This window comes from Dermochelys coriacea, chromosome 4 (genome assembly GCF_009764565.3).
Source record: "Dermochelys coriacea isolate rDerCor1 chromosome 4, rDerCor1.pri.v4, whole genome shotgun sequence".
NCBI lineage: Eukaryota > Metazoa > Chordata > Testudines > Dermochelyidae > Dermochelys > Dermochelys coriacea.
The window spans coordinates 140,857,437-140,877,107 of NC_050071.1; the positions used below are offsets into that span (position 1 = coordinate 140,857,437).

Here is a 19,671-nt window from a genome sequence, read left to right on the forward strand (position 1 = left end):
CCCCCTCCCACACCTTGAACCCCTCATTTCTGGCCCTACCCCAGAGTCCACAACCCCACCACCGCCGGAGCCCTCACCCTCTCCTGCAACCCAACCCCCTGCCTCAGCCCAGTGAAAGTGAATGAGAGTGAGGGAGAGTGAGCGACGGAGGGAGCGGGGATGGAGTTAGGGCAGGGCCTCAGGGCAAGGCTGTTTGGGTTTGTGTGATTAGATGGTTGGCAACCCTACTCTGGACACATGTCTGGCTACACTTCACAGGGGAGGACGTCCCAAGCCCTGAACCAGGAACCTGGGAGGAAGGGGGCTGATGAGGCTCAGCTACCCAAGGCCATTTGTGACTGTGGGGAAGCTGTGCAGAGCGTGGATATGACGGGGTAGGGTGAGGTGTAGGAGACCGGAATGGCACTAGAATTCTGCTTTGCCATGAATCGAACAATGCAGAAAATAAAAGCCAGGTGGCCGAGCTGCGGAGCTGGGCGCAGATTGCAGATGACCTCGGCAAGGGCAGCCAAGCTTGGCCCACCCGCTTTTCTGTTTCAAAAAGATTAGTGGCAGCTTTCATCAAAAGGCAACTACTGTTAAACAGGGCCACTTTGCACCCCACACTATGGCAGTTTGCTGGGGCTCATCCAGCGGGGCACCAAAACCGCCCGCGCCAAATACTCCATTTTGCAAGTGGTCCCAGCCAAACCCAAGGATCGGCATTCAGGCTGTTTGGGAATCTGGATCCACAGTTTGTAGCACACACTGATCTCTGCTTATGTGAGAATATACTGATCAAATGGCTTTGCCTACCTCTCCTGAAACAAGATTGCCTCTCGCCCCGTCCCAAAAGGAACGTCGGGCTGTTGGTTACAAGCATAACAGTAAGAGGAGGTGGGCCTGCTTCCCAACTCTCTCTGAACTGAAACGCGTTAACTTAAAGCCTTAGGCGGAAAGCTACCATCGGAGCGAGATGGATGTTGGCAACTTTAAAACTCAAGGTTGGCCAACAAATATCCAAGGCAGGGTTAGCAGCAGTGCTCTGGTTCTTCAGGACACGGGCCTGTAAAGTAGTGCCATGTAAGTTAGGCTCTCTACTCAGGCAGGGTGTGTACATTTAAAAGAGGAGGGATTATTTAGAGCTGAAGCAATGCACAGGAAACCCACACGCAAGGGAATTGTGCTAGGGCATGAGAACCAAGAAGTGAAACTGACCAATATAGCGTCACCGCTCAAGCTGGCCTGCAAAAAGGAAGCCGCGTAAATGGAGAAAAGGCTTTGGTTGTTGTTTTTAAATCTCCCGTTTTAGGTTTTGTTTTTTTAAACACCTCATTAGTCACAGATAGGGCTTTTCTGCAATATCATTTTTATCTTGATATTGTTGTCACTTTAATTCACATCTAGCCTGATCACTTTGTTTAGCAGTTCTTTGCTCAACCACAGTTCCTTGCTCTCAAGTGTAACATTTTTCTTATCCAGGTGGGACCTTGTTTGAGATCCTTGCACCATTTGGGTTTTTGGAAGACTGCTTTGCTCAAGCAATGTTCTGGAGCCACTGTAGGCCGTGGTTTAACAGTCGGTCTACTCCATACCTGCGTACTCCCTTAATTCACTGCAATTCTATCATCACGGGCATTAGCATCATTGCTAATATTGCTGTATTGTTTCAAGCAAGACCAAAAATCAAAGCACAACTGCTTGTGCAGCATGGGCTTAAGAAGGTGAAAACAAATTCTGATCTCAGCGACATCAGTGTGAACTTGGAGTAACTCAGAGGAAATCAGTGAAGCTATTCCAGATTTACACCAACGTAGGATTTGGCCTGTGATCTGCAGGCACCAAGTTTCTAGGTCAGTCTCCCAGCTCCAGGCCCACAGAATGTAAAAGCCCTCAAAATGTGCTGTCACAAGGCTAAGATAGGTTCAACAGTCGTATTTCAAAGCTAACGACCCTGTCAAATTCCCAGTGAAACTCAACTCCCCGCTTACGTCAAGTGGGCCCTAAGACAGTCAGCACAGACAGGTTTAAGGAGCGTGGTGGTCCACTGTTTTCCAATCACAGAGCCCAGGCTCCCCCCTCCAAGAGAAGTCCTAAGGAAAGTGCGAAAAATGAATCTTCATAGAGGGACATAGCAGCACCCAGGGCTAGGCAACATACCAGAGCCTCACAGCTCCTGCCTCATCAGCAACAGAGAAGACTGCATCTCTCTTCCCCTTTAATGGGTGGGGGGACTGACGAGACAACCACTCCCAGCACGCCATGCTTCATCTTGATCAGAACGGCTAAGCCCCACCAGCTGCAGGAGGACTGGGGGAGGCGGTGGAAGAAACGAGGCCAGGAATTGTATCCCACTTCTGGAAAGGGGAAAGACTCTGGCTTGGCACTGAGTTTGTAGAGGGTTAACTACAAAAGTTGATTATTCAAATTGTTCTTGTTAAAATTAGCTGTTCAGTTCAGTGCTTTAACCATCCTAATTAGTGTTTTCATTAACTGCCCTCTCACTGATGGGGGAGTGGGGTAGATCAGGATTTGGGGTGCCCCTGCTCCTGGCCCCGTTACTGGAGTGAGGAGATGGGGTGGGGTGCGAAACGTGGCTCTAAAGACCAGGTGATCACAACTGGTGGGTGACCTTCCTCCCATTCCAGCCTCATTATTTATGGGGAGAAGATCAGAAGTGGACAGCGAGCGGCCTCTCAGCTTGGTCCCCAGGCAGCCCAGAGGCGGTGTGTACCCTGCAGGCCCCAAGCAATTACATTGTGCTGGAAGCCAACCCTTCATCCAGCCACCGTGACAGAGCAGAAAGGCAAACCACAATGTCACAGACCTTGGAGATGGCTGCCAGTGAGAGCACAACGGCCTTGCAGCCTTTGCAGGTACGCTGCCTGCCACCTAGAAGGCTGAGATTTTTCTAAGCGGCTCAGTCTCTATTGCAGGGCAGGTCCTGCCCTCAGAGGGGAATGGACTCCCTCATCGACTGGCATCTTCCCATCTCCGGCTCTGGTACTAGGTGGCCTGAACTCTCATCTGGATCCTTCGCCGTCCCTGCCCGAGAGCTCCACGCTGCTCTGATAGGGTTTGATCTGAGAGGGGCTGAGCACCCGCAACACCCACTGGCCTGGAGAGGAGCTATGGGCGCTGGGCACCGCTCAGACCAGGCAGACGGTCCCTTGGGGAGCTTACGCTAGTGGGTCTAGAAGGAGCTGCCAGCTCCTTGCAGACTCAGCCTCCAGAGCCTGGCTGAAGGTCACGTGATACCCCAGGGCCCAGCCCTGCAGCCTTTGCACCCCTGGGAGGTCAGTGGGATAATACACACAAGGGAAGGCTGAGGATGGATCCCTCCAACCACCCCCCGGACACAATAGAGTCGACTGTTTCTCCCTTCGTGCTCCAGGGCTGGGCTTGGCAAATCCACCTTGGGTGGGACCAGCCCCCCCTTCCTGGTCCTTTGCAGGAAAACCGGGGCCCAGGTTTTTAGAGGTATTTAGCCGTTTCTGCACTCAGCATTCCAATGCCTAGCTGATTCAGGAGCCTACATCTCATTAAAAAGGATTTAGGCACCTAAGAGCCAAAACTGCACTGACAGTCAATAGGCTCCTAAGCACCTAACTCCCTTCGGACAACGAGCTTCGGCGCTACAGGGCTGAGCAGAGGAATGCCTATGGACCGTTACAACTCTGGACCCAGGTGTCTAGCCCCCTGCGGCAAGCTGGGTCAGGATTTCCCTTTGGTGCCCGTTCAGGAGCCCCTCACAGGCCTGCACCACTGAGCCTGATGCCCCGGTGGGGCAGACAAACCTCCCCATGGTGAAACCCCCACAACAAAAGACTAGGCCCATCCGCGAGGGCAGCAGGAGCAGGAGACCAAGGTAAGGAGTGTGAGGCTCCACCAGCTGACTCTATCCACCCCCAGAGCTACTTAACCTTTCACCCGCTGGCACTAAGAGTATATATATCTACGATTCAAAATACTCAGCCCTGTCCAGACATGGAGCAGCTAATTCTCCCAACCCCCCCCCCGCAAGCTAGGAAAGTCTGATCATCTCCCCCCCATTTTAATCTGAGAGCGAGCGAGAATAAGTGACTTGCTCACACCGCAAGTCAGCGACAGAGCAGGGACTAGAACCCAGGAGTCCTGGCTCCCAGCCTTGTGCTGAATCCATGAGACTACAACCTCTCTGCACAGCCACTGTATCCACAGGGTTAAACCTCTGTTCTTCCCCCTCCACAGCCCCGAGGAAGTCACGTGCCCAAATCCCCCCGGACTCCGCTCTCCAAGTTCTCAGATCACTTAGATATTGACACTGGAGGAAGTCCCGGGGTAGCTGGTTGTTCGCCCAGCGTCAGGAACAAGGGTTGTGCTCAGAAGAGGAGGGGACTTTCCCTGCATGCACCATCTCCCCCGCCCTGGCGTATTGCTCTGTGTGCAGGATCAGACACAAACAAGGAGACCAAGACGATGTCTGTGTGGGCTGATATCTCCCTCAGCCATGGAGGAGTGGTTGGGACAAGTGGAGCCATTACCTAGAGAGAGGGGATCACAGACACACTCTCCCAGAAGGATGGTCAGGAGCAGGGAAGATCCCCGCTTCCTCCACTGCCCAACCTAGCCAAACCTTAACATGCTCCTCCTGCCGCAACGCCAGCCCTGGCCGATACAGGCACAGTCCCTCCCCACAGTCCCGTCTTCGGTACAAAGCCGAACCCCATCCCTGGGCCCAGGATCAAACGTCCGTCATCTCATCCTCCAGCTCCGCGTCATCCGTCTCTCCTTCAGCCTCCAGCTCCTCCTCCTCCTCTGAAGTCAGGTTGGCGTCGTCGGCTTGAGCCAGGCACTTGGGGCACGAGCAGGTGAACAGGTAGTGTTCCCTGAGGGGAGCAGGAGAGAGAGAGAACCATGTCAAGGGAGTTTGCAGTACTGCGGTGCCAGGCTGGAGGGCAGAACCCTTCTGTAGAGCCAGCCATTCGGGGGTTAACTCCCCACTTATCCCTCCCTCTGAGCAGGGAGAGCTCCCCATGCAGCTGCTGGAGGGCAGGGTTGTAGCCTGAGCCGTGAGTTATGCTGGACTAGAAGCCACTGGTCTCTATCGTTCTAACCTGAGCACACACTATAGCTATGTAAGAACGGCCACCCTGGGTCAGAGCAAGGGTCCATCTAGCCCAGTCTCCTGTCTTCCGACAGTGGCCAATGCCAGGTGCCCCAGAGGGAATGAACAGAACAGGGAATCAGCAAGTGATCCACCCCATTGCCCAGTCCCAGCTTCTGGCAGTCAGAGGCTAGGGATACTCAGAGCATGGGGTTGATTCCCTGGCCATCTTGGCTAGGAGCCATTGCTTGACCCACCCTCCAGGAACTTCTCTAATTCTTTTTTTAGAAGCCTTCACAGCATCCCTTGGCAACAAGTTCCCCAGATTGACTGTGTGTTGTGAGAAGAAATACTTCCTCTGGGTAGTATTAAACCTGTTAATGTCACTGGGTGACCCTGGTTCTTGTGTTGTGAGGAGTAAATAACACTTCCCTAGTCACTTTCGCTGCACCACTCAGGATTTTATAGACCATTGTCATATCCCCCCTTGGTCGTCTCTATTCTAAGATGAAAAGTCCCTGTCTTATTAACCTCTCTTCATATCGAAGCTGTTCCATCCCCCTCATCATTTTTGTTGCCCTTCTCCGAACCTTTTCCAATTCTAATACATCTTTTTTGAGATGGGGCGACCAGATCTGCCCGCAGCACTGAAGGCGTGGCCGTACGAGGGAGTTATATAGTGGCATTATGGCATTTTCTGTTTTATTATCCATCCCTTCCCTATCGGGTCCTAGCATTCTGATAGCTCAGGAATAAGGCAACCTTGGGCAAGAGGCATCCTTGGGTCGGTCTCCACTGCAGGTGGAGGTGTGACTGTGGTGCAGGCAGGAATACCAGGCTCGCTTTGATCCAGCTTGCACAGGTGACAGGAGCAGCGGAGATGCAGTGACATGGGCCTCTGTGCAGGTTAGCTGCCCTGGCACAAGCCCACCAGGGACCCTGGGGGCAAACTCGGGCTGCTCGCCCACGCTGACATATGTGCCACCACATCGACCCTGCTCTCGTTGCCTAGATTAAAGCTAGCCTTGGCCTTCCCCCCCAGGTCACACACACGCTCACTGCCGTGTAGATGGACCCTGTGGCGCTGCTGCGTCTGCTGGCCTGCTCTGCCACTCCCAGGGTTTATGCTGCTTGACAGGTGAGGAGCTACACGCTCCCTGCAAAACACAAAAGCCCAGGGGCTCAGGACTTTGCCAGGAGCTGGAGAGAAGGAGTCACCAGCTCACAGTGCAGACAAATCCCAGGTTCCGCATGCTCATCACATACATGCATCCCTGCTGTGTGATCCTACTGCCTGTGTATCGTGCATTGCTGGTGTGCCTATCACATCTGTCCGTCCCAAAGGGCGAGTGTGCCGAGAGTGCACTGCAGGTGCCTTCTGCACACAGGCTGTACACCTGTTTGGCCCAACACCCTTCGGACCGCGGAGGACACAGTGGCCCATCCAAGCAGGCTGCATGTACACGAACGCTGCAAAGCCAGCTGAACAGAGACCAGGAGGGACTGTATGCAAAGACGCAGGCCACAGGGCGATGAGCAGCAGGCTCATTTCTTGGGGCAGAGGCTGAATGGAGCAACTCGGGTTGATCTCAAGTATCCCTCTGTGGCTGGCAGTATTAGAGCACGCACCGGGACCCGCCCTGCTCAGCCTGAGGGCCAGGGAAGGCAGGCTGGGGCGCTCTCTCTCTCTCTCTCTCTCTGTGTGTGTGTGTGTGTGTGTGTGTGTGTGTGTGTGTGAGAGAGAGAGAGGGAGCGAGTGTGCACTGGGACCTGCCCTGCTTAGCCAGAGGGACGGGTGCAGCAGACTGAGGACAGACGATGCCATTACATCTAAGAATAGAGTAAGATGTGAGGGGGAGGGGTTGTCCCCTGATCCCTGAAAATAAATTGACAATATTCTGCAGAACCACCTCGCTCCGCCCATGCCTTGGCAACCCTTCCCTGCATCGCTGCTTCTACCCCGATCTGTCCCCAGGGCCCCCTGGCCAGCAGAGTCCAAACGTGGATGACTAGCCCTACCTGAGTATCTTGTGGCGGCTGTGTCTGCTCCGCTCCCGCTGGCAGCAGTCTAAATAGCTAATGCAGATTTCCTGCCGAGACAAGAGAAACAGGCCCGGCTGAGAGTCAGTTCCCATTGCACCGAACCACTGCCGGGCTCCCCCGCCCCGGGGGGAGGGATGCTTTCCAGGAACAGAAGGGAAAGTGCAGCAAGTCACTGGGGACAAGGCACTGCCAGAGAGCAGAGGAAACTGGCAGGGCTAAAGCAGAATACAGCATCCAGCAGGGCTAACTTCCAGGGCAGGTAGAAATCAGAATCCAGCCCTATGGAGAGATTGACCCAGCAGAGCAATCAGTGGACCTTTCCATGGCTGGGAGGGGCCATGCTGCGTGGTGACACCAGGCAGCATAGGGGACGTGGAGAGCCAGAGAGAAACAGAGGGTCCATGTGTGTCCTGCAGCCTCAGTGAGTAATCTCCTTTGTTGTCCTGACAGCCCGGTCCCACGCCTTCCTCCACTTGAGTGACGCTGCAGGCCGGGGGGCGGCGAAGGTCAGATCCGAACTGCCCCAACGTTCAGGGGCTCAGCGGTCAGGCCCATCTCTAATCCGGACAGCAGAAATTGCTTGGGACTCCCCGATTGCTCACAAAATAATCAGGGTCCAGAACGGCTCAAAAACCCAGCTGGGCTGAACCGCAGCTCATGATGACCCTTGTCCTTTCCTCAGCAAAGGGCCACAGAGGGTTAATGGTCTTTTAGCAAAGACCCTGGACTGGGACTCAGGAGACTGGGGTTCAACTCACAGCTCTGCCACAGACTCCCTGTCTGACCCTGGGCCAGTCACGTCATGTCTCCGTGCCTCAGTTTCCCCACCCATACAATAGGGATGTTACCTCCTATGGGGGTTGGGAGGTGCTTAGATACTATGGTAATGGGGGGGGTCATGTAAGCACATAGACAGAACCCTACTGGTCTTACTCAGTCTGGACAGCCACTGCCTTCGGGAGCAGTTTGGCCTGAGAGAGGGCTACAGGCTTCGGCCCTCCCCAAACAAACCAGCCATTCCTTTCCCTGCAGGCTCACCTCTCCCGGCTTGATCTCCTCCAGGGCGATGAGGTGCAGGAGGAAGTTGTTATCCGGGAAGGACGCCTCAGCGTTGGGGATGCAGCTGTGGTTACCTGCAGCAGGGAAGAGACGGGCACCGGAGCCAGTGAGTGACACACAGAGGCAGGAGGCCCGGCACAGGCAGCAGTGCCAGTTCCCCATGCAGACCCCCAGCAGGCCTCAGGCCTGGCCTGGAGGACGAACGAGAGGGTTAGTTTAAACCCCTCGGCCACCTGCTGAGACTGCCAGTAATGGTGCCAAATCCTGCCAGCTGAGTCGGGGAGGACACCCATCTGCCTAGAGCTGGACTGAGACCCACCCATTCACTGCACTGCACTGCAGAACAGCCAGCGGATGGGGAGGGCTTCGATCAGTTCTGCTGCGGACTCAACGGGGTGAGCTGGACGTGAAAGGCTTGGGGTGCTGTTAGCGTTTCTCTGAACCAACTAGTCTCCCCACTGGTCGTTTAATGGGGTGAGAAGCAATGGAGGAAAATATTCCTGTTGTAGATCCTGCTCCCTTCTCCGTAAGCCTGCCTGTTATACAGATTTCCCTACCACCATGGCTGAGATACTCCCTGCAGCACCGAGACGGCTGCGTTATCTCTAGGCTCCTCCCTTCTCGTTAATAAACCAGTCTCTGATTGCCCTTTCTTTAATAACAGGAGGCAGCTGAGACTGGAGACGGTTTCCTCATCAAGGTATTTTTACCCCATTGCATGCAAAAAGCGCTCTGGGGTATGAGTCACATGGTATTTGTCTCTAACATGCCTGGTGCACTTTGGGCTCTGTAGGAATACGAATGCACTGGAGGTTACCTTGGCGCTAGATTGCAGGCCCTGGTTTGTTATTGTAGGGTTGCTCACGTGTGCTGAGCTGCTGGCATTTATTTGCTTGTTTGAAAAGCTCTGGCATGTTCGTTTATATGAGAAGCATCATATAAATAACGCGTGGCTTTTGCAAATGGACACAGGGAAACGAGAAGGCAGGCCAGGCTGTGACCCGCCCGACCACGCCGGCATCACTTGAGACCTTTGGACCGTTAGAATGGTTTAGCCAAAGAGGGAGGGGGCGGGCCGGCCAATCAGCGTCAGCCCGTTACTTACAGCAGCTCTGGAGCACATAGAGGCCGGATCCCTCGCAGTTCAAGAACTCCCCGGTCTCTGAAGCAGAAAGGGAGGGTTACAGCACCGGGCAGCTTCCCCAGCCAAACCCTGCTCCTCAAACCAGGAGAGTGAGCGTGTGGGGAAACAGCAGGGTGGGCAAATTCGACCAGGGCAGAGCTGTTTTGTACCGGTTCACCTGGGCCAGTCACACCAATCCACTTCAGCCTCCCAGAGAGCTTGGGGACTGGACAGCAGGGGGGATGGGGGTCGGTATTTAAAGGGGCCAGACCCCCTATATGACCCCCAGATAGCTGTGGGAGGAACTGAAGGCACGGAAACATCCAATTAATTACTTAACTGCACCCACAAATCAAGCAGACACCTACTGGTCTGCATCTGTGCCCATCACAATCAGCAAAACAGGGAGCTGGGTTTTAAAAACTGGTTGCCGTCACCTGGAGACACACCCATCTCCCTCCGCCAGCCCCAGGAGCTGCTCCCTGCGGCTCGCCTCCCCTCAGCCACACTTCCCAGTATCTGGGAGCCAGATCCCCTGGCTGTTGAGACAGTTGAGGGTTTGGTGAATCCAGAAAAATGGCAGCAAACCAGTCCTGGCCCCGATGTTGAATGGGAAGGAGGGGCCTTGTCCCGAGCAGAGTTCTCTCAGGGTACAGCTACACTGCAGCCGGGAGCGCCAGTGGCAGCTCATGGACCCTGACCGGGGCCTTCAGACAGCACCGGTCAGTGCAGCCCACAAAATCGGCCAACTGCGATCGCTGCCGAGTCCCACGCCCAGCCCTGGTCCCTGACTGGCCTGGAGAAGACAATGACCCAGAGAACCGCACCGACAGCTACCCAGGGACCACACCACACCCGCATCCTGCTGCGGTTACCTTTCTCGATATCCTTATAGAGCTGGTCTATGAAGGCGTCTAGCTGCTCTCGCTCGTGTGGGGGAAGCTCTAACGCATCACAGGCATGGACCCACTGGCTCAGGGAACTAGCGGAGACCAGACAGAACATGGTTATGTTTCCGAAGGTCTCTGGATCTGGCCGGGTGGGCGAGAGAGCCACCCGTACCCCAGTGCTAGGGAGAGCTGTGATCACACCCCGTGAGCCGGCACGGGTGCTCACGGCACCGGCTTTCGTTCTTCAACACAGAACACTCAGGAGAGAGGAGAGAGTCTTTGGGGCTCCCAGGGTTCAACTGTCCAAAGGCCCCAAGAGGCAAAGTTCTGATGCAAAACCAGACCTGAACTTTGGGAGGCTTTGGATTGAGGGCACTGGGAAGGTCTCTTCTACTTGACAGAAAGGCGGTAAAGAGACGCTTTTACAGAACCTCAGCAACACATACAAGGTTTTTTCTCTGCTCTCGCTCTAGGTACTTAAGTGGCTCCCATCGGCTGGGTTTGAGGGATGTGCATGGATGACTCCTTCAGACGGCAGAAAGGATCCATGCAAGCACTGAGGGAAGCCCAGAGCCCTAGAGAGCTTTTGGGACTCTCATGACTTCCATGCCGATTTCTCAACAGTTCCCCATGCACAGCCACAGCGCAATGGCGAATCCACTGGTTACCTTGTTCCTATGCCTTGGCCATTGGTCCCAACCAGGGCAAACAGCGATCGGAACCCTTCTGGAGTAAACCACTGCAGAGAGACCAAGAAGCAAGAGGATCAGTTTACCTGTCAGGACTGTAGGGCTAGCTACCATCTCAGTGGCTCCCATTTGCTCTAGCTCAGTGTTTCTCAACCTGTTTGATACCAGGGACCAGCCTGCTGCCTTTCTACACTGTGTCAGGGAGATCTCAGGGATCGGCCCCGGTCCACGGACCAGTCGCTGAGAAACACTGCTCTAGCTCGCAGCCTCACTTGTCGGACCCACTGCAGAATCACGCGATGGGATGAGGGGCTGGGGCTGGACCTGCCATAGAACGGGCACTAATGCTATTACAACCAACAGTGAACCGAGCCTCAGCTCTGCTGTGACACAGTTTTAGCATCCTGTAATAACAAAGCCTGGACACAAGGCGACGGTCCCTAGAAATGCCCCGTTAGAGAGATCTGGATGGAGAATGTGAGGCACAGAGCTTAGTGGCCTGATTTTCATCAGCACTTAGCATCCACTGTCTTCAGTGGGAGATCAGCACCTTTGACAATCTGACCCGTCAAGCAAAGGGGCGCCATCCTCTAGCAGAATCCAGGGTCAGCAGGGCTTCCCTCAGACTCAGCCTACGTTCTCCCTCCCTCGGCTTCACCCCATTACTCGTTGTGGTGTCCTGTCCCAAACAATTCCTCCCCCAGTAGGCATTTACAACCTTCTCAGATGGTTCTGGCCCCACCCAGTTCTTAGGGATCCCTCCCAGCTCCCCGTCGGCCTCGTCTCTCCTTTCTGCTACTCAACGGTGGATTCCAGGTACAGTCACTCCAGAGCCATAGAGCGCAGGAGAGGGCACAAGCCTATTATATTGTATTTCCTTCCCCCGGGCACGTCCCCTGTAAGGCAGCAGCAAGGGGAAATGCTGAACACCTGTACGTGTTCCAGTGTCGTATGTAAGATACAGGAGGTAATATCCCACTCTGCTCGGCACCGGTGAGACCTCAGCTGGGTCCCATCCTGGGTGCCACACTTAGGAAAGATGTGAACAAATTGGAGGGAGTCCAGAGGAGAGCAAAAAAATGAGAAAAGGTTTAGAAAACCTGACCCACGGGGAACGTTAAAAACCTTGGATATGGTTAGTCCTGAGAAAAGAAGACTGGGGGGGGGACTGATAGTCTGCAAATACGGTAACGGCTGTTACAAAGAGGACGGGAATCGATTACTCTCCGAGTCCACTGAAGGGAGGACAAGACGTATTGGGCTTAGTCTGCAGCAAAGGAGATTGAGGTTGGCTATGAGGAAAAACTTTTGAACTCTAAGGGGAGGTGAGCACTTGGAACAGGCTTCCAAGGGAGGTTGTGGAATCCCTGTCACTGGAGGTTTTGAAGAACAGGTTGGACAAACACCTGTCAGGGATGGTCTGGAGAGGGTCACTTGGTCCTGCCTCAGCGAGGGGGCCTCTCAAAGTCCCTTCCAGCCCTACCTTTCTATGATTCTTGTTATCCCCTGAGCCCGTCTAAGCTCAGAGCACTGAGGGGGTTAAATGCTCAGGTGCTGGAGAAAGTGGTTGTCCCTCATATCCTACTTCAGCCCCACTGGGGTAAGGGTGAGGCACCAATGGGCTACAGGGCAAATCTTAGCTCCTCAGTGCTGTCAGGAGGAACGGCAACCAGGACACCCCACTTTTGGGGTGTCAGAGGGACTAGGGAGAAACGGGGGCTCCTCAACACTCTCTCTGGGGTGCACAGGACTCTGCTGGGGGGGAAAGGGGGTGACAAGGACTCATCACTTACCCTGCTGAGATGTTCTTCGTAAAGGGCATCCGTGAAGAGCCGCCGGAGGAGCTCTAGCTGGCCCTGGAGAAACATGGCCACAAAGTCAGCGAGGAGAGGAGCCCCAGGGCAGGTGTGGCAGCTTTAAATCGAGCTGACGAGCAGAGTCTGGAGCAGCCCGAAGGCTCTTTGTGCCACCACTTCTCGTCAAGAAGCTGCTCGTCTGAATTGCCCCCAAGCTGGCAGCCATCAAAAGCCACCACCACCTGTGGCTGCGTGCTCACAAGCAAAGCATTGGTATCTGGCCACTCCCTATGGGAGAAGCAACCTCAGCATGGAAACCACTGGCACTAACTGCTCCTTTCTCAGTGGACAGGCCACAGCTTGGTCTATCTACCACGGAGCCAGGGCAATACACTGGCTTAATCGCCATGGCTCCCTCTAGTAGGCCTCCAACAGCCTGCCATGTACTGAGCATGAGAGGAGAACTCCTTTAGCTCAAGTGGAGAAGGCCTGTAGTTTGGACACTGACCGTTCCGGTTCTGGTCACTGCTGGGGACCGTGGTGTCTCTCTCTGTGACCAAGGGTTTGTACACAAGTGGGGCCTTCAGAGGGAAAGGAGAGGAACTCAGGGATCCCCCCAAAGGCTAAAGCACTCCAGTGATGCGATGCACTGACCTTAAATTTGTCCCCCAACAGCTTGTGGACGATCTCCTCTTCTTCGTTGGCCGTTTTACTGCAGAACTGAGAGAAAAGCTTTATCCACCAGTCCTTGTCGTTTGCCTGAAACGTATCAAACAGCCGCTCAAACTGGCACTCCAGCAGGAGGGAAGTGGGAGGGGGCTACGCGAGATGGCAGGACACCCAGATCTGGACGCTATTTAGGCCAGAACGTTAGCACTGCTAAAGCGATGTTTAACTCTTGGAATACGAGTGAGCCAGAGAAAGGAAAGGGGAGGAAGGCCTTTTGTGTTTAACGCACAAGGTGGGAACTCAGGAAAGCGGAGTTCAATTCCCTGTTCTGCCACAAACACCCTCTGTGACTTTGGGTAAGTCACTCTGTGCCTCAGTTTCCCCATCTGTGACATAAGGATAATACTTCTCTACTTGAGATGGGAGTGGTGGGAATATACAGGTGAGACACACAGCAGTGGGGAGCTAGACAGAGAGGGCAGGAGAAGCCAAGGAGAGTACGCCATGGGGGGGTATTAATGCGATGGGGTTAGCCCAGTTCCATGGTGATAGTTTTTGTTCTAGGCAAACTCAGGTCTCCCTTTGCTAAGGTGGAGGGGAAGCCACAGATGTGCGACAACAGCTTTGACTCCCGGTAACCTGATGGGATAAGGGACGTCAAAACCCCAAACTCCACCGTTAGGAAAAGCAGGAAACGCATAGTCAAGGGGCTGCTTCATACACAGCCACAACCCTCTTTTTAAAGAGCTCTCCCAGGCCAGTGGGAAGACCCAGGGAATAGGAGCAGGAGATCACTCATCATGCAGATGACAGATGCCTTCTCAAGACACACTAACCCAGATGTTAGCCCATAAAGATCACCTCCTACGGCACAGCTACACCACACAGGTGGGTGTGCATATTTATTCCGCCCTTATCACCATGGTATCCAAGGCCCTTACAGAATCTGTGCTAACAGCAGCCTCCGATTTCCCGCAGCAACAGGCATCTTCAGAGCCTAGCGCCCAGAGAGACAGGAGCTGGAGCAGTGTCACACGGTCAGGACAGTGACACAGAGACCCAGGCTGTGGTGGGACATCCCGGCTGGTGTGTCTGTGTCCCACTGCCGGGTGGAATCCGACCTGCCTGACACATCTGTGTCCAAAGGGCTTAGATGCTCTAGAGCGAATGACAGTGGAAGGAGGGTCTGCTTCTGGGGTGGAAGGTCATGAGGTCCTTCTGTGGTGCATGCTGTCTCAGCAATGAATGATCGCTAGTGCTGGTAAGTGCAGGCAGCGCAGTGAGACATCCCCAGCCCCGCATGCTGACGTGCCGGGAGGTTAACTTACAGCATGTCTACACTGCAAAGTGAAGGTGTGATTGTAGCCTACCCAGGCTAGCTTTAACCTTTGCAGTGAAGATGTAGGGAAGACATGTAAGCACAGGATCCAGCAGGGGTCCCCAAATGAAATGAATAGGCAGTGGGTTTAAAATAAACAAAGGGAAGTGTTACTTCACACAATGCACAGTCAACCTGTGGAACTCCTTGCTAGAGGATGTTGTGAAGGCCAAGAGTGCAACAGGGTTCAAAAAAGAACTAGATAAGTTAATGGAGGATAGGTCCATCAATGGCTATTAGCCAGGATGGGCAGGGATGGTGTCCCTAGCCTCTGTTTGCCAGAAGCTGGGAATGGGCAACAAGGGATGGATCACTTGATGATTACCAGTTCTCTTCATTCCCTCTGGGGCACCTGGCACTGGCCACTGTCGGAAGACAGGAGACTGGGCTAGCTGGACCTTTGCTCTGACCCAGTCTGGCCGTTCTTATGGGCTACCAACCAAGTAAAAGCCTGCACAGGACTCTGGATATGTCCTTGGGTTGATAACCTGTGCCACCATGTTGTCGCTACTGCTGTGAACCCTGCTAGCTAGTGGCGGGCATGCCTGCTGGTGCTACAATCATCCCTTCACTTTGCAACGCAGACGTAGCCCTAGAGATGAGAGGGCAGACACCAGGGAGCAACGTAAAGGAGGTGCCGAGACGTACCTAGCGCTGCCAGCAGCAAACAGAGGCACGCACCTGTTTGACAGTGGCTACCATCCTCGCCAGCAGCATGATGCTGGAAGTCTCCGGTGGGTAATGGATGTTTCTGTACAAAGGGGAGGAATAATAGAGAGAGAGTGAGAGGAGCAGGGATGTCCTGGCACTGAAAAGGCAAGCAGGGTGTTTGCAACTCGAAAGGAGACAAGGACTGGAATCCCACACTCAGCCTCGTTCAGACGCAGACATCGGACTGACACAAACAGCCCAGGAGCTCCGTAGGGGAAGTGGAAATTAAACAAGTTCTAAAAGGCTCAGCTGGGGTACTTATGGAGGTCTGGCCAAAGGGGCAACTTCCTGCCCTGCCTTTGGACTCTAGCGGGGGATCTTCCCAGTCTGGTCTACCACTCATTTCTCTGCTTGTTGACAGTAAAACAGCTAAAGGTAGCAAGGCCTAGGGGCTCCAGCACTCGAGAGACTCCAGCTCTAGTCCCAGCTCTGTCATGTGACCTTCGGTAAGTCAGTTCCCCACCTTCCCTTCCCGCCCGTTGTCTATTTAGATTGTAAATTCTTTGGGGCAGGGACTACAGTTACTCTATGTCTGTACAGCCCCCAGCACAATGCAATTACAGCTCTGACAGGGGTCTCTGGGTGCTACTATAATATAAATAACTGAAGAGCCAACTAAAAATGTACGTGTTAAACCTAGTGAGTTGTTGTCTCATGTTTCAGCAGAGGGCTGGAGTCAGGAGAACTGGGCTCTGTTACTACCTTGATCACATCCCTTCTCTGTGCCTCAGTTTCCTCATCTGCAAGTGGGGATAATAATCCTTCTCTCTCTCTCTCTCTCTCTCTCTCTCTCACACAGAGGTGTTGGGAGGCTTAATTCAATAATGTCTGTGAAATGCTTTGGGATCCACAGATGGTGCCACAGAACTGCAAAGTATTATAATCAACTGACTGGTGTATACACACTCTATTGCCCTCTACTGGATGGAATCAGAATTGCTGAGCTGCGTGTCACAGCCTCTATATGGCTAATGGAGATGCTCTCTTAGCTCAAGCGACAGAGGCTTGTACTTCAGGAGCAGGAGGCTCCACACTCTGTTCTCACTGGTGCCGTGAAGTTCTGAGCGGCAGTGGGATGCAGCACAGTGACAGCTGCATATGGTAGGAGGCCCTGGATGGTTACAGGCTGGGACAATGGAGCTGTGGGTGCCTCTGCAGAGACAGAGCAGTCACTGACCCTGCTCCAAATTATCTTCAGCTGGGCACAGGGTGAGTCCCCGTCTCTGCTCCCGAACGAGCCAGAGCCCGTCTATTCAGTTGGTGGTTCTGGTCCTACAAACATCCAGTGCACCTACCTCCAGGCCTCCTGCAGTTTGTTGAGGGGATGTTTGGGGTCCTCTCGGGAGGGGCCCAGGCACAGCGTCTGGTGGTATTGCTCAGAGGCAGATTGCCTGCATTCAGCACTGCAATACTCAACCTGCAGAGCAACAGCGACACACGTCAGCCGGCAGAAGAGTAACCTAGGAACTTAGCCCTCAGGAAAGTGAGCAACCCTTAAAGGCCAGCCATTTTCCTAGTGACCTAGGGAGAGCACCGTGGTAGGGAGGAGGGGGCTCCTGGGAGCAGTCCTACCCCAGCCCACCTCCCCTTAGTACAGAGTCCTGGCCCTATCTATTGCAAGGAAGAGCAGGGGGTAGCAAAGGCACGTACCTTCCCCCTGGGTGAACCCCTCCTTGGACACGGCTGCCCCTGTGAGCACCAGGATATGAAAATTCTCCCCTGCACCCCCATTGTGTAAGACAAGGCTGTAGAGTGGGAAGAACTGGCCTAGATGACCCAAGTGGTCCTGCCCCGTCAGATGCTCTCTCCATCAATAGCGAGGAAAGCAATTGATCCTTCCCGATGAGAACGCCCCAACACCAGGGTGGCAGCAGCAGCAATGGCAGATCTGAAAGGGACGTGGCCTCCTTGCAGATCAAGCCCCATCCCGATCGCTCAACACAAGGCCACAGCAATGGCAACTCCCAGCTCTCCCCAGCAACCTGGTACCTGGCAATGGGGGCAGTGCTGATGCAAATCCTTCCGGATGCTGCACTGCTCTGGGTGAGGCAGGACCCGACGGCTTTTCCCCAGAAGCCTCTGTGCGTTCTCCTCTGCCGTCTCCAAGGCCCGCAGGCAGTGGTCGCAGGCTGGGGAAGAAGGAACGAGCCAGATGACAGAGATTGAGAGAACCTCCTTCTAAAAGAACAGATGCGTTTGCATGCAGTGGGCCAGATCCTCGGCTGGTGTTTCAGGGTGGGTCCATTAACTTCAGTGGCGCAACACTGGTTTACAGGTGCTGAGAATCTGGTTCACTATCCCACTCTAAACCACCACTCTGAAAACATCATAGGCCCAACATCGTCCGTAGAAACACGGTCCTCATTATCTGCACTACTTCCTGCATTCTTTAACTCCCTTTGCCACCAACTTCACCTGAATCTTGAGTCCCCAAACTGTTCTGCGATGATAAACCCTTCTGCTACACAGCTCCTGCCATCCGAAACGACCATCATGTATCTCCCTACCTCACTGATTCTTCATGCCACTTCAGATCTCAACTGGAAACCTTTTCTCCCTGTCCTAAAGCTCTTTCTTGGTTTCTATCCCCCGATCTGTCATCATTATTTAACCCTGTTCCGTGTTTAAGGAATGATGGTATAAAAGACACAGTGCCCAGTGAAGCCAAGGTGTACTGCAACAGGGTTCAAGGAATGATCCCTAGATATTATTGCTTCTGTGCAGCTCCCACCTTTTGCACTGATTACATCCAACTTGCAAATCACATTATATTCCCTGGGATCAGCATTTTTCTCCCTTCAGATCACAGGTCTGGGACGAGAGCTTGGAAACATTCTTTATCCAGCACAGTGTTTCTAACCCTGGAAGGCCATGAGTTATCCAACCTTAAAACCACGTTCTTCTGATTATCATCTTGCTTTCCCGCCCCCTTTACTTCAATAACAACATGATTTTTGCAGAAGATATTTCATGGAGCACCATATTTAGAGATCAGTGGTTTATACCACTGACGTGCTGGGTTTGTACAGCTTTTCCAGGCTATCAAGCATTTATTCCTAGCATTGGTGGTTTGAAAGACATCAGTCTTTAAACTGTCACTGGTCTTTTGACCATCAGCATTTTGTTCCGCATAGGCCACAGACTGAATACAGCAAGTCTCAGATCTTGGGCCAGTGTAATTTTCTGGGGCACGAACACATCAGGGTCACTGCTTCTTTCTCAGGGCTTTGTTATGCAGGACATCAGAGTAGGTGAACTAAGGGTTCCCTCCTGGTCTTAAAACCAATGACTCTCCTCTCACCTTTATATCTGTACAGCACGTTCCAGAGGAACTGGGATGACACCACAGGCTTCTCCAAGAAGATTGTTTCCCCTTTGTGGATATTCCTGGTGGCAAATAAGCCTTTTCCCTTTGAATGGAGAAACAACAGTGACTCCCAATCTGTAGCAATTTGCCGCACTACAAGTTCAGTTAGGACTGTTCCATCTCCCCAACTAGCTGTGAGTTCCACTCTTAGGGTAGACCAAGAGTTAGGAATAGAGCCCATGTCTTCCGATCGACCGACGCCAAGTTCATGTCCTAAGCCAAAACCCTGGCTCTGAGAATGTAGGGTGGAATCCAGATCCAGAGCTGTAGAATCCAGATCCAAATGTTTATGGCTTGTGCCCCCTCCCACAGACTGTCCCAGGGGGCAAACTAGGGCAAAACTCCCACTGACTCCAGGAGGGCCAGGATTTCACCCCTCAACTTTATCTTTCACCTGAAAGGATCTCAAAGTTAAATACCAGGGCTGTCGATTAATCGCAGTTAACTCATGTGATTAACTCAAAAAAATTAAATTGCAATTAATCGCACTGTTAAACAATAGACTACCAATTGAAATGTATTAAATATTTTGGATGTTTTTCTACATTTTCAAATATATTGATTTCTATTACAAAAGAGAATACGAAGTGTGCAGTGCTTACTTTATATTATTACTTTTATTACAAATATTTGCACTCTAAAAAATGATAAACAAAAGAAATAGTATTTTTCAATTCACCTCATACAAGTACTGTAGTACAATCTCTTTATCATGAAAGTGTAACTTACAAATGTAGGGTTTTTTTGGTTACATAGCTGCTCTCAAAAATAACACAATGTAAAACTTTAGAGACTACAAGTCCACTTGGTCCTACTTCTTGTTCAGCCAATCACTAAGACAAACAAGTTTGTTTACATTTACGGGAGATAATGCTGCCCGC

The 19,671-nt window shown here is 53.0% G+C and overlaps 1 protein-coding gene across 1 annotated transcript in view; it reads right to left on the bottom strand.

Moving 5' to 3' along the window:
* Positions 1 to 128: 128 nt before the first annotated feature.
* The window catches only part of SMYD5 (SMYD family member 5), a 30,630-nt gene continuing 11,087 nt past the window's right edge, over positions 129 to 19,671 (bottom strand). Inside the window, exons 2-13 of the mRNA XM_038400907.2 lie at positions 18,725 to 18,833; positions 17,413 to 17,552; positions 16,719 to 16,840; positions 15,394 to 15,463; positions 13,320 to 13,424; positions 12,663 to 12,725; positions 10,849 to 10,919; positions 10,166 to 10,272; positions 9,273 to 9,329; positions 8,147 to 8,241; positions 7,085 to 7,155; positions 129 to 4,847 (exon numbers count right to left, since the gene is read on the bottom strand). Of these exons, the coding sequence (XP_038256835.1) occupies positions 4,703 to 4,847; positions 7,085 to 7,155; positions 8,147 to 8,241; positions 9,273 to 9,329; positions 10,166 to 10,272; positions 10,849 to 10,919; positions 12,663 to 12,725; positions 13,320 to 13,424; positions 15,394 to 15,463; positions 16,719 to 16,840; positions 17,413 to 17,552; positions 18,725 to 18,833 (1,155 nt within the window). The 3' untranslated portion in view covers positions 129 to 4,702. The remainder of the gene's footprint in view (positions 4,848 to 7,084; positions 7,156 to 8,146; positions 8,242 to 9,272; positions 9,330 to 10,165; positions 10,273 to 10,848; positions 10,920 to 12,662; positions 12,726 to 13,319; positions 13,425 to 15,393; positions 15,464 to 16,718; positions 16,841 to 17,412; positions 17,553 to 18,724; positions 18,834 to 19,671) is intronic.